General features: G+C 32.1%; 1 protein-coding gene across 2 annotated transcripts in view; it reads right to left on the bottom strand.

Moving 5' to 3' along the window:
* LOAG_17459 overlaps window positions 1-12,533 on the bottom strand; it is a gene marked incomplete at both ends in the record, with an annotated part of 34,768 nt that extends 22,235 nt beyond the window's left edge. Inside the window, 23 exons of one of the 2 annotated variants that reach the window (XM_020450120.1) lie at window positions 299-604; window positions 765-863; window positions 1,219-1,751; window positions 2,013-2,164; window positions 2,463-2,591; window positions 2,691-2,862; window positions 2,944-3,040; window positions 3,257-3,417; window positions 3,831-4,068; window positions 4,293-4,327; window positions 4,513-4,755; window positions 5,004-5,105; window positions 5,671-8,160; window positions 9,080-9,244; window positions 9,390-9,473; window positions 9,645-9,826; window positions 10,397-10,508; window positions 10,636-10,722; window positions 10,930-11,050; window positions 11,201-11,332; window positions 11,558-11,709; window positions 12,150-12,271; window positions 12,466-12,533. In XM_020450120.1, the coding sequence (XP_020306255.1) occupies window positions 299-604; window positions 765-863; window positions 1,219-1,751; window positions 2,013-2,164; window positions 2,463-2,591; window positions 2,691-2,862; window positions 2,944-3,040; window positions 3,257-3,417; window positions 3,831-4,068; window positions 4,293-4,327; window positions 4,513-4,755; window positions 5,004-5,105; window positions 5,671-8,160; window positions 9,080-9,244; window positions 9,390-9,473; window positions 9,645-9,826; window positions 10,397-10,508; window positions 10,636-10,722; window positions 10,930-11,050; window positions 11,201-11,332; window positions 11,558-11,709; window positions 12,150-12,271; window positions 12,466-12,533 (5,982 nt within the window). The remainder of the gene's footprint in view (window positions 1-298; window positions 605-764; window positions 864-1,218; window positions 1,752-2,012; window positions 2,165-2,462; window positions 2,592-2,690; window positions 2,863-2,943; window positions 3,041-3,256; window positions 3,418-3,830; window positions 4,069-4,292; window positions 4,328-4,512; window positions 4,756-5,003; window positions 5,106-5,670; window positions 8,161-9,079; window positions 9,245-9,389; window positions 9,474-9,644; window positions 9,827-10,396; window positions 10,509-10,635; window positions 10,723-10,929; window positions 11,051-11,200; window positions 11,333-11,557; window positions 11,710-12,149; window positions 12,272-12,465) is intronic. The other variant, XM_020450121.1, reaches the window with a different exon arrangement.
* Window positions 12,534-13,571: the final 1,038 nt, after the last annotated feature.

Genomic DNA, 13,571 nt, shown 5'->3' with positions numbered 1-13,571 from the left:
AATATATATATATATATATATATATATATATATATATATATATATGAGAAATTAGATAAGAATTTATTGCTAAAAATAGTTTTAACTATGTTTATATCACAAATTCATCATTACTAGCATTGTTTGATTATTCAGTGTATTAGAACTGCAAGTTAAACATAGCCGTAAAAAGATTCGCCTTAAAAGATAAAAGATTCAGATGGATGATTCAGATGGGGTGATTAAAAGGAATAGTAAAATTTTTTAGTATTTCTTTACTTTCATTCATTTTGTATGAAGAAAATCAAGTAATAGAAACCTTTTTCAAGTTCCATGTAATAGCTTCGCTGAATTTTTGGAATGAGCTTTGAAGTATAACAATTCTTTGTTCAGCAGTGGCATTCCTTCTCGGATATTCAATATACACTGATTCTGTATGCAATGATTCCGGTTTTTGTTGTAAATGAAAATCGGAAGTGGCAAGATTCCTTACAAGCACCGGTGCAACCAAATGTACTTTGAAATATTCCTGTTCTGAGTCAACAACTGTTATGAAATGATCAAATACGGCATCCGGACATCTTACGTCAACGTTTGCTTCTGCATATGCTTCGCGGAACATTCCCTGTATTTATATTGTATTGTAGTTTACATTGGTACCATATTACTTTAAACTAAATGACTGTGGATTATAAGTTTCATTAATGTCAAGGAAATTCCAGTGTCACTACTTGCGCATTGAAATCTTTCAGATATTTACTGCTGAAGTAAGGAAATTTCGGAACCTGTGTAGCCATAATGGTACTGACAAGTTCACTGACAATTTCAGTTTTTTTAAGATCAACTGTACTGACAGCTTGAACTTTCTCCTTGCTTACATATATCTGAAATAATAATCGGTAATGATTACAGAGAGTAAATTAATTACATTTAGTCTAGATTTAAGATAAAGTAATGAAATATCAACATCTCGTAGTTAGGAATATTCGATCAAATGATGAGGTTTGTTGTGATAATACTGATAAAGTAATTAAGTGCTCATATAATTATTGATTTACCAAAATAATTAAGCTTTTCTATACGAGACTTTTAACCTACAGATACAATGCAGGGTTGTTGCTGACCATCAAAGTTTTAACCATACCAACTATTTGATACTTTAATTCAATACTTATTTTAACTTAAACGCAGTTATTCATTACCATTCTAATTTTAGAAAAATAAATTTGCGCTGATAACCTTTTCGTCATACAAGCAGATAACTTCATGCAAAGCTCGTTGTGGCGGCTTTTCGAACACAACCGTTGCTACAGCATTAACCATAGATTGATGCTGCTGCAGAACACGTTGATCACCAATCAGAAATATATTATTAGTTTGGATTACTTCTTCCGCTCTCGTATATCGAGGTTCACGTCGAGATATGGTGACGCTTTCATCTATCGATCGTAAAATACGTGCATCATGCTTGAAAACTGCTGGTGTTCGTTCAACATTTACATTTAAGATAACTTCCGTTGTTTCTTGCTCTCTTTCGATCATTTTCTGCATCGATTCACGGGTTATGATCACGGAATCATCGTGAACTCTACTTGTTGATGCAAGACATGAATAACCCAATGCAAAGGTTTCTGGTTGAATAGTGGAGAAATAATGATCATAGGATTCTGTAGCATGAGTGACGTGAACATTTGAAGATACTTCCGCCTCAGTTTCTGATAAAGTGTAGGTCAGCGGCGGTCTAGTCATTTTGTACGTGGATTCGGACCATTCTGTAAATTTCAGACAATTGTTTGCAATCGATGACACAAAGTCTAACACACAAAAAATGGCTCGTCTTCATGATCCAAATGTCACAAGATTTCTGATTTCATTTTTTATTAGAAAATTCGAATTGATAAATGAAACATCCATCGTCTTTGATATTTCTAACGCTCATTGCTAGTTACATTATTCCATGCGTTATGAGGTCAAAAATTATAAAAATTTCAAATTCAATTTTAGCAGTGAAAAAATTCAAGACAAAAACGCACCATGGGCGGTATCAGTCACGCATAAATTACATGGTAACACTGCTTTTCCATAATCGTTCTCAGCATGACAGTAATAAGTACCTTCATGTTTCTTCTCCACTTTCTTAATTGTTAGTATAGCTTGTTCATTCACATACTTTGCTTCGATTTGTCTGAAAAATAAATTTCTACAGATCATAATGACCCAAAGCGATGGGGACATTGGAATCCTTCTCCTTCTCAGTTCATTCTTACATCAAAACTAACCTTTCAAACAAATTCAGCTTATTTGGTTAGAAAAAATAAAAATGAAGTTACATAAATACATGAATTTAGATCTATATTATTAGTGAATATTTGAATTTGAAAAAAAAAACTAATTAGATGAAAAGATTAAAGTAAAGTAAATAGTAAATCAAATTAAACCTTATATATAGTTGTAATTGATATATGCAAATGATTTAAACTTACTCGGATTGTTCAAGTTTGTGCTCACCGAAGTACCATTCAATCCTTGGTTGAGGATATCCACTAATATCTGTATGCAACATAACAGTATCACCAACATCAACAGTATAACATTCGACATTTGTTTCAAATCTATAGATAACATAATATATTAGTGTTCCTCTTATCACATAATGTTGTATAAAATGGAAATATTCATATGATCTATGATCATTTGAACTATGAATATACCTTGGTGGACATGGATGTCGTTCATTGATTGATTCGAATTCTTCCTCTTCACTCGATTGACCTTTGACATCCATTCGTTTCAATGCTGTATCTATTGCTTCATCAATTATTACTTTAGCAACTAATTTACTTGCAACAATTTCGGCAACTTTTACTAATAACTTGTACTCTGCTGAAATTGATTTATATTAGATGTTACAGTAAGAAATGAAATGTAATTCATGTTGAAAGCATTAAAAATGAATAATGAAACCTTCGGTCTTTCGTAATTCCGCGGTATGACTGTACATTTCTTGACTACCGCTTACTTCAGGCTCTACCAATACTTTAACCGTTGTGTCAATGTATTTCTGAAAAATTTACAAAAAAAATTAATCATCAAATTTATTATATTTCAAATTTCAAAATATAAGAATCGGAGATAAAAGTAATTCAATTATTTACAGACTTCTTACCTCTCTTCTTTGACTTTTTTTTTTTCATTTTATTATTTTACAAACTTATCTGTGGTTAATCTTCATGAACGCTTAAAATTTATCCTTAAAAAAATTAAAAGATATGCATACTTTCTTCGCATAGCCAATATCATCCTGTAATCCAATTACTTCACTAGCATTTTCTTCAATCAATATTTCCTCGCTTATCTCTTGGGTTTTAGCTAATGATCGGATATAGATGCCTGTTTCTGAGATACCATATGTATTTTCAGCACGACAGATATATGAGCCTATAATAAAAAGCACTTCTTATAAGATCTACAGTGTATCGTATTTCTAACAAAACTATTTTATTTTATGATATAGAAAAATTAATGAGAAATGGTTATGCAAACAAATTATCAGAAGAGTCATCGAAATATCAACATAGTTATCAGTTATCAATCTCTTCTTAATGCTTACTAAAAAAGGTGAACAAAAAAATAGAGGAATATTTTAGGGATGCCAATTATCATAGCAGTTATCGTATTGGATTCTACCACTCATTTATCTAACTTTTTGATCAGTTCGACCCCATTATTTATCTATCTAACCTTTTTGTCCCAAATGATCCAAATGCTATTTATCTATCTAATCTCATTTTCCTCTTCATTTCCATGCTTCCTACTTGTTCATTGATATAATCATATCAGATAGCTTATACCTTCATCCCTTTTGTCGATATTGCATATCGTAAGAGTATACGTGTTGTCAGATAATTTTTGCATACGATACTTATAGGTGGAATAAAGACGTTGTCCATCTTTGTACCACGATATCACTACTGGTGTTTCACTTATCACATCACAGCTTACAACCGTATCTTGTTCATATTGCTTCGATATTACCTTACTAAATCGAGGTTTTGATGGTGCTCGATGAATCACTTGGATTTCACCTCTCTAAATGGATCAACTGGTTGAGCAATTGAATAATCTGATAAGTTTAATAAAATCTCATTAAACTATTACGATAACTTCCAAGTTATGAAATTATGGTTAGCTTGAGAAAGCTATGTATGTCAACTCAAGTATGTATGTCAACTCAATTACATTGAAAAATTAGTTAACGAAAACTAGAATTGCAAAATTTCGTGAAATTTTTAATGAAAAGTTGAAATTTTTACTGTTTCCGTTGTTGTCCTTTTCACTGTTTCTTGTCCTGAAACGATAACTTTTACCGTCCAAAAAAAAGTCTATATATATAAAGTGAATTTGAATAAATAAAAAAAATAAAACCAATCATAAAATTCATGTAATCCTTTTATTTTTTCCAGTATCACATTGTGTCATAGCAAGAAAAAAATCCTCGCAAAGAATTGCATTCCGGAATCCGGAACTACTTACTTTCAATGTGAATATAAGCTGAAGTATTCACGGATCCATGGATATTACGAGCTATTAACTGATACAAACCAGCATCTTCCGGTGCACATTGAGGATTAATCAGTTCGTATCTACCATCCGGATATTGAACAGTGATAAGCTCTTTTTCTGCCATCCCATCGTCAATACGAATTCCATCCTTGGTCCAGAATACTTCCGGTAATGGCAAACCATCAACACGACAACGTAATTTCAGTGATTCACCTATAGATTCTATGGTAATGAAATTCCGATAATAATTCAAATATTCTATAGGTTAGTAAGCAAGAGAAGATAGAAAATTTAATTTCGCTATAAAATCATAGTGCATGTCCAAAACTTCGGCAATTTCGACATTATAGGAAGTATTAATTCTGTGAATTTATCATATCGAAAGATCAAATGATAGTCTTACAGCATTTCGAGATCTGTTGCAGTATCCAGAATTGAAGAAAATTTGAAAAATTACTTACCCACTCGCAGAACAGAAGGCTGTAAAGGTGAAACAACTCGTGGTGGCCTTTCAGCTGGTATCGTTTCTATTTCCGAAATAAATTCATACAATTCTTCAAGTACTGAAAAGTGATAAAAGATGCTTTTATGATGATTTCAGAGAAAAAATTTGAATTTTAATTTCGAATAATGGACTATTTTTTATTTTCCATTTAAAACCCCAAAAAATTTCTGTGTTTTAAAAGGAAAATACCTTTTCATGGGCAAAGATAAGATAATTAGCTAAGATGAAATAATTATGACAATATGCTTTTTAAAATCCCGAAAATTTAGAATACCGTGCATCTCTCCTTAAATCATTGATAAAATTTCTAGAAGAAATCATTGGGAATAATTCTATGTTAATAAGATACTGTGAACATAATCATAACAATAAATACCTCTAAATTATCAAAGTACTACTTCTAAATCCAAAAGTTTAAGCAAACAATAGTAAACGAAATCGGTTGCCGGTTACTCGAAAATAGTAAACGTTAGTTTTGAATATTAATGAAATGAATTAAACATAACTTCTATGCCAGAAACAAAAAATTTTAACTTTTCTCAAGAATAGAAAAAAATTAGGAATAATCAAAAATTTCAAAAAAATTAAAAATGGTCCGAATTAATTTGAATCCGAAGACTAACATGGGTGAACGGTGATTTTAGCCGTTGACCTTGCAGTACCATATTTATTGCTCGCTACAACTGACAGTTCACCAGAATGCTTTGATAAAGCTGATTTGACGTTCAGTGTAGATTGATGGTATGTTGATTCAACGCGGAATCCAGGGATTGTGCGAATATCACGTTCATTGAGCGTCCAGACAAACTCACATGGGCTGGATTCTTCATTAATAGTCACATGTGCGGTAAACTCAGCATTTTGTTGCAAAGTCTGATCCACTAATGCGATGGTATAGCGCGGAGAGGATCGCTGTGCATCAAACATTTCTCGTAGTGAACCTTCCGCTGAAGTTGTACTAGTAACCACAGATGTCGATGGTGACAATGGTTGTACCGTGGTTTCGGACCACACAGCTCCGTAAGCATTGGAAACTTCAACTGCATAATCAACATCACATCCAATTTCTTTCCTTACCACTAATGTACTACTTTCCAAATCGTTTATCATTTGGTGTTCAACGCTATTCGATAGAAGACTGCCATCCGCAAACCAACGGAACGTAATCGGTTGCTCACCGTGGACCAATACAGAAAGACGGAATTCCTGTTCAGTAGAGTATAACTGTGTTTCTCCTGGTAGTGGCTTTATAAATACGGGGACTTTAGGAATAGATGGCTTCTTGATTGGTTGAATTGGAACAACTTGCGCTTCTTCTGCATAATCAACAATTACTTTCCCAGAACACGAATCTTGACCTAATAAATTAGTGGCTATCACTTCATAGCGTCCACTTATCGGATTTTGGAATGTAGCTTGTGAAACATTTGGACCGAAACTTTGAATAGAGATCGTCTGACTTGGTCTTATTTCGAAATTATTCAGCATCCAACGAAATTCCGCTTCCGGTATTGCATCTGCAGTAACACGCAATACGAGTGGTTCATTACTAGCGATTTTGAGAACGGAAGCGAAACCTTCCACAATTCGTGGCGCTTTGGGTAAATCATTTCGTGTTCCATTATGAGATCTCTTTACAAGCTGATATTTTGGTTCCTGCTTCTCCGGCAATGTCCGAATCATAGAAACAGTAGATTCTGTCATCCATTGCTCGCTAACTTCAGTAATCACACGGGTTGTACTGGTACACGAACCATGAATATTGGAAGCCACCACTTTATAAGTACCACTTACTGGTTTCAAAAATGTAGCCCGACTTTCATTTATTGCCGGACTCTCAATAATCACAGATGGTGATGGCCGTACTTCAAAATTATTCTGGTACCATTTGAATTGGGATGCTGGAGACGAATCAACTTTAGACTCTAACACAAGTTTTTCACCTGCTTTCAGTCGGATTTCAGGCTCTGGTTGTCTCAAAATGACCGGATGCTTGGGAATTGGTTCCATAACACGATGTACTGGAATACGGAATGTTTTCTTTCCCGCAATTCTATCTTCAATTTCTTTTTGTAATTGTGCTTTTGGTGATGGTACCCTATCAATCACAACTTCGCTTCCCCCACAAACAGTTTCTTCGTATATTTGTCGCGCAAATGTCGTATCTGTTAGCGGTTTGTGTAACATCGGTTCAGCAAACTTCGATGGTAAAGATGATGGGCGTGATGCTTCATAAACTGTTTTCGATATACCACTTGTGACTTCTTCGTATCTTTTTTCTGTACAAGGCGATACGCGCGATACATCAGAAACTACAGAAACTCCTCGTATCGGTTCATGGACAATGGGTGTTAATGGCTTCGGTAATGGTTGTGGTGGAATTTTTGGTGCTTCATAACTAACTGCACTTTTTTCATCACTACTTTCTTCATATTGTCTCATGATGTACGTAGACGAACGTGAAGTAGGTGTTTGATCACGTGCAGTTGGTGTTTCATAACCTTCTGTAGCTGCTCGAATTGTTTCCACATGTTTAACAGTTTCAAACGAATCAGCCGATTTGCTAGATCGTTGCTGCTCATCAACCAATTCCCATCCATCAAACAATGCGGTAGTAGTACAAGCTGATACCGGATATTCTACGATTTCATCCGATAGTAAGTGTGATTCTTTGACCACCTCATATTGCTTTTCCTCATCATAAAACACTCGTGTAGTTTGATTGCTCATACCGTATTCATTCCCTACTGTAACACTGTAACGTCCATAACGAACTGGTGGATGAACGATAAGCGTTGAATGATCCTCCTCATTGATTACTATAACCTTTTTTGAATCCTTTAGTTCAAATCCATTCACATTCCATTTCACATCTGCTCTTGGAATTGCTTGAAAACCAACATTTAGCACCAAATCTTCATCCGAACCAATCGCAACTTCTACCGGTAGTTTGGTGGTAAAAACTGGTTTTTGTGGTAGCAAATGTTGCATTGTTTCACTGTAACGTCGACGTTTCACCATCTGTATTTGCTCGTCTTCTGTTTCAACCAACTCTCTTGAAGATAGATACTGTTGTTCATGTTGTTGTTGTTGTTGTTGCAACTGACTTGAATCTAAAAAACTGGTTTAGCAAAAAAAAAAAGAAAATATATACGAAAAAAAAAGAAAAATATATTAAAGCAGCAAATAAAATGCAATGATAATGAAGATTTGCTAAAAAACTTTCAAATAATTTAATCACTTCAAAAAACATGCTTTTCTAAAAAAAAGACATGACTTCTATGCGCAAATAAAATGAAACAAGCCTTTTTTTTCAGCTAAAAATGTATACGAATTTTGTTATCAGAAAAGATGCACACATTTTGATAACAAGAAAATTTCATTCAAAATGAACTAAGTATTACTATGATAATATAATGGAGTATAAAGTATCAAGTGTAAAGTATAACTCATGATAGTATAAAGCATTGAGACTTTCCATCCACACAACATTTTCTAATCTTTGTTGACTCATCCTAGTCTATCTAAGGATATATGACAATCTCTCAGATATTTAATTTTATGAAAGTAGATGATTTGAGAAGTTGCAATACACTAATTTTTCATTTGCACTAATTTTTAGTCGCAATAAAGGATTAGTAATTAGGCTATCAGTGAAAGAGGACATTGCAAATATGCATATTGTCTTGCTTTTCTTTTTTGGAAAGTTACTTGTACTCAATGCTCTATCATTTCTTTCTTCAGTCTATTCTATCACTAAAAAAAATGAAAGTATTAACTTCAGTCAAGCATTAATGGATAAAACCTCTATGAGAGGTCATCAGGTTTGAAAATCTGCCATAGCGACCTTTTTAAGCAAATATTAAGCTTGCATATTGTAAATTAACTTAAGCGCTCTCTTCACTAAATTTTTCAACTATTGAAATGCTTGCATACATTACGTAAATTGTAGATGACAACTTCTTATCAGTCAATAGAAAATCTATCAGCAACAAATGAGGTATTAATTTCTCTGATAAAGAAAAACCAAACCATCTTTGCGTTTGCGAATGATCTCTGTTGCTTTTTTAATTTCATATGGATGACCAATTTGTCTGGGCAAGCTTGTCGATCGTTGATAATAACTATTTTCTTCATAATAATTAACCGTTCTACTTACCGAGGATGCTCGTCCTCGGCCTTGTAATGGTATTTCACCTATAACATTTATAAATTCCAATTAATTTTTTGTTATTAGTTTTGATAAAAAAAAAAAACTTTTAAAATAAAATAATTTCCAAAAAGTTCAAATTATTCTGAGTTTCTATCTAAAATTAAAATAGAATGGTATAAGAATCCTTACGATGCTCAGATTCGGTATGCGACAAGTGATGATAGACATGATCACCTGGGAGAGGTGGTAATTGTGTTTGATTATACATAACTTCTGCAAACAAGTATTATGTATTTCCACCTTCACCAGTATTTCAGCACTTTTTTTTCCCCCTCCCCCCCTCTACTGTCTATTTCGTTCTTATATAAAGCAAAGATAGTATTTATTCCATGTTATAAATTATAATTCAATGAAAAAATATTTTGTTGGAGAAATGATTGTTACCGTTTTTGATATCAATATATCCGATACTGTGTTCTTTACCGGCTCTATTTTCCGCAGTTACTTTATATTCACCCTTTTGGGGAATTGGAAATCGGGCAATACAACGATTGGCCATTGGGTAATAAATTTCAATCTGTTTAACAGTATCACAAAATTGGACACCATTAACATACCAAGTAAATCTAGAATAGTAAATGCATCATATATCCGTTACTGACCTCTTTTTTTGACTATATTTTATTCTATTTGATAGTAGTATTGTAATGTTAAAGGGAAAGATTTTTAAAAATGGATGCATTCATTTTCCCATGTTATTATTGCTACAATTCTTCTTTAAAATTCTTTCAAAGTCATTTCAAAATAATATTATGGAGAAGAAGTGTCATTCTAGGATGTCAAGAAAAAAATCATTTTTCATTTTCATGTAACAATTTTAGGATAAATTACACTTAGATTACATCTTTTGGAAGCCACTAACGGACAATATGATATTTTAAGATTTTAACTCGCATTATTATTGGAAAAAATTTTTAAAGGAAATTTTCTGTTCCCTTACTCTTATAACATATTATTATGAGAGATTTCGAGAAGTAAAAATATCATGCTGGTTAATGTAAATGTTCAACTTATATTTGACGTATTCGTGGAGACATCAAATGAAAACTCAAAATGACATTCTGAACTTCTGTGTTACTCTTTGGTACATGCTTTAAGGCAGGCTTAAAATATTAATATCAAGAAACAAGCCTTACTTAGCTGGTGGTGATGCCTCCACTTCAACATCAATAAGTGCTTCAGTGCCCGGTCGTAGTGTCAAATTCGGTATCTGCTGGATAAATTTGGGAGGCATATCAGTCGTTATTTCTGAAATAATGTCTCAAAAAAATGATATCTTACAAAAAAACATGGAATTATTCTCAAAATAACTCAAGAATTCGAAATCATTAATTCGTTACAATCTCTAATTACTAAAAATAATTAATTAATTTACGGAGATTTTCTTTATCGATAATTTCCATTCTTGTTTCTTCATTAACTTCATGTGTTTGCTCCAACCATGTTTTGTATGATGGCGGAGCTAAAAAAATATTTCATCAGAAATAGTTGCGAATTGATTTACATTCGATGAAAAAGGTGAAAGGTTATTAATTAATATGAGGAATAATATTTTAAATTGTAATTTGCATATGGTAGCAATTAATGAACGACTTATTGTGGCATTATTTTTACAGTTGTCTTTTGAATGCTTTTGAGACTTTAAATGATGAAATAGAAAAGACATAACCGTTGACGGTAACATAGCCATAAGTGGTGGATATACCAACGGGATTCCTTGCGGTACATTTATAAACACCCTGTTCCGGGCCCTCAACGGTCAGGGTGGTAATGTTGATTCCATGACGTGCCTAAATTATCGATTACTTACTTTTATATTACAAACAAATCTTACTTATTTTTGAAAATCATTTGGTTTTTTTTATTAAAATTCTATATCATGATCTTGAGAACTCCAAAAAGTTTATCAGTGATTTTCAAAAATATAAAAAGAGTTAAACCTTAAATTTGCGTCGATTTTGTTGCACTGGTCTGTCATTACAGAACCATTCAAAAATAGCTGGTGGATCGCTTTGTACTTCAACAACAAGTGTTAACGTATCAGTGGCTAACACTCGAAATGCTTTGATTACCTGAAGAGAAATGGAATATCATAAGGATGGAAAGGAAATATAATTAATCATAAACTTATAGAAAAGGAAACTTTCGGAATGAAACGAATGCAAATCATTTTTGCACTCATTTTTAAATCTAATTTGTAATGTAAAAAATAAAAACTAACAACTTAATTGATTTAGTAAATCGGCTAATTTATTACCTGTTAAGATACTTGATAATCAAAAAGAATTGTCAAATACCTGCATAAATTTAGGTGGTTCAGGCATTACGTATGACTTAATTTCTGATGACCAATGTTCCTCGGAAAAATCTCGAGTAGTTCTACCTGAGCTTTCCAGAACATGTATTTCTTCAATGGTTCCTGTATTTTTGTGATAAACTTTTTCACGATCTAAAATAAAATCAATTACAAATGCATTTCATCCTTTTTTATTTAATTAAATATCTCATCAAATTAATTAGCTATTTGATAATCTACGAAATGTTAAAATTTATTTCAATACATACAGATTATATTTTACTTGTTGCTTGTTAAAAATTCAAAAAACAAAGAAAAAATATAGCATAAATGAAACCAGAAAGCAGGATATTTTCATAGAGATTTTATAATTAAATGTTTGAGATGAATAAAAATTGTGACTGAATTAAGATAATGGTCCAAGAGTTATTTTTTTAAAAAAAAATTTAACATAAATTTTTTAGGATTTATGCAAATTTTTGAAATTCATCCTCACTTTTACTTTCATTAATCAATCGTTTCATTACAAAACTAAAAAATTTGTTTAAATAAAGATAGAGGAGAAGTAAAAATTTTGAGCATGTTGAGCTTACTTGTTGAATAAGACATGATAGCGTCTTTATCATTTTTATCAATTGTTGATGAATGAGCATTTAGATCATTTTGGTGAATTGTTTTAACATTCGTCCAATTTCCTTCCTCTGTTATTTCCATCCTATAACTAAATATTATCATTTTCCTTCATAGTTAAACTAACAGTAAACTATTTGAGAAAAACCAGAAAAAAAAATACGATCATTACTGGAAGATATATGTAATACATATTTTAGAATACGATTTAAATTGTCACATTTGCGCTTATTTATGTTAATGGAAACATTTATGCAATGAACCATTTTTAACACTTACTTTAAAGAATCATGAGAATGTTGAGAAGTAGAGGCGTTTTTGTATTGTAACTTTTCTCGCTCATCCATTTTCCGCTCGAAGATACACACACACTTTACACATATACAGTGAAACTACGTTCGATCGTCCTCTCACTTCTTAACCGACTTTTCCCTATAAAGCCACATTTTAATTTAAAATGATTTTATTCGATTAATCTATTTCTACCATTGAAATTCCATCATTCAATTTGACGTCTTTTCTGCTATTGAAACTTTTATTATTAATAACTTTAACAGTATTAAAAGAGAAATTTATACAGGAAAAACATAACTGAAAGATACCTTACGGCGCTGTTTGGCGCATAAGCGCCCTTGTTTTATTTTACCAAATATGGGTTCTTAGCAAAATTCAAAATGTCGTTCGTCTGAAAATTCAAATTTGTTTAAATTCGATTCTAAGGATCCGCAATACAATCATATGTTGTTTATTCAGGACAACATTTTCTTTTTCTTTAAAATTAATTATTTCTCATTATTAATTAAAATTAAAGTTTAAAAGCTATGAAGTGATTTTAGGTACAATGATGTTAGCAGTTTCCATAGCATTTATTTTCTCTTCCATGGTAAATCCCTCAAAATAAAGCATTGTTATGCGAAATAATAATTAAGCATATCTTTTTTTCCAGAATGCTTGAACAATTCAAGAATGCAACGCCAACTGTTGGGCAAGTTTGTTCGGAAGAAGAAGATATTTATCATATTATCAGCTATTATCAGCATTACGAACAAGTGGTTAATGAATGCTTTGATATGTTATATTAACCTGAATTTTAACGCTATCCATATTTGATTCCAAAAATTTCTATTACTCCTCATAATACAGATGGAAATAATTTAAATTTATTGGAAATGTTTAAATTTGCCCACGCGCAATGTTTATATTTCTAGTTGATTGTTTTTTCGGTGAAGAAATAGAAATCATGTGTCAAGTTCAGTGTGGTACTATTAAAGGCATCTTGAATTGAACATGCTTCTTGAGTTCTTAGTCATAGTCATTAAACTGCTCTTAAGGCGTTTCCAGCCTTTCTCTGCTTGCAAGGTTTTGTTCGCTTGAGGGTCTTGTAG

Source organism: Loa loa (genome assembly GCF_000183805.2).
Source record: "Loa loa unplaced genomic scaffold supercont3.78, whole genome shotgun sequence".
NCBI classification, from domain to species: Eukaryota; Metazoa; Nematoda; class Chromadorea; order Rhabditida; family Onchocercidae; genus Loa; species Loa loa.
Note: the sequence above shows the minus strand (reverse complement) of the source record. Positions and strands in the feature narration are given on the sequence as shown.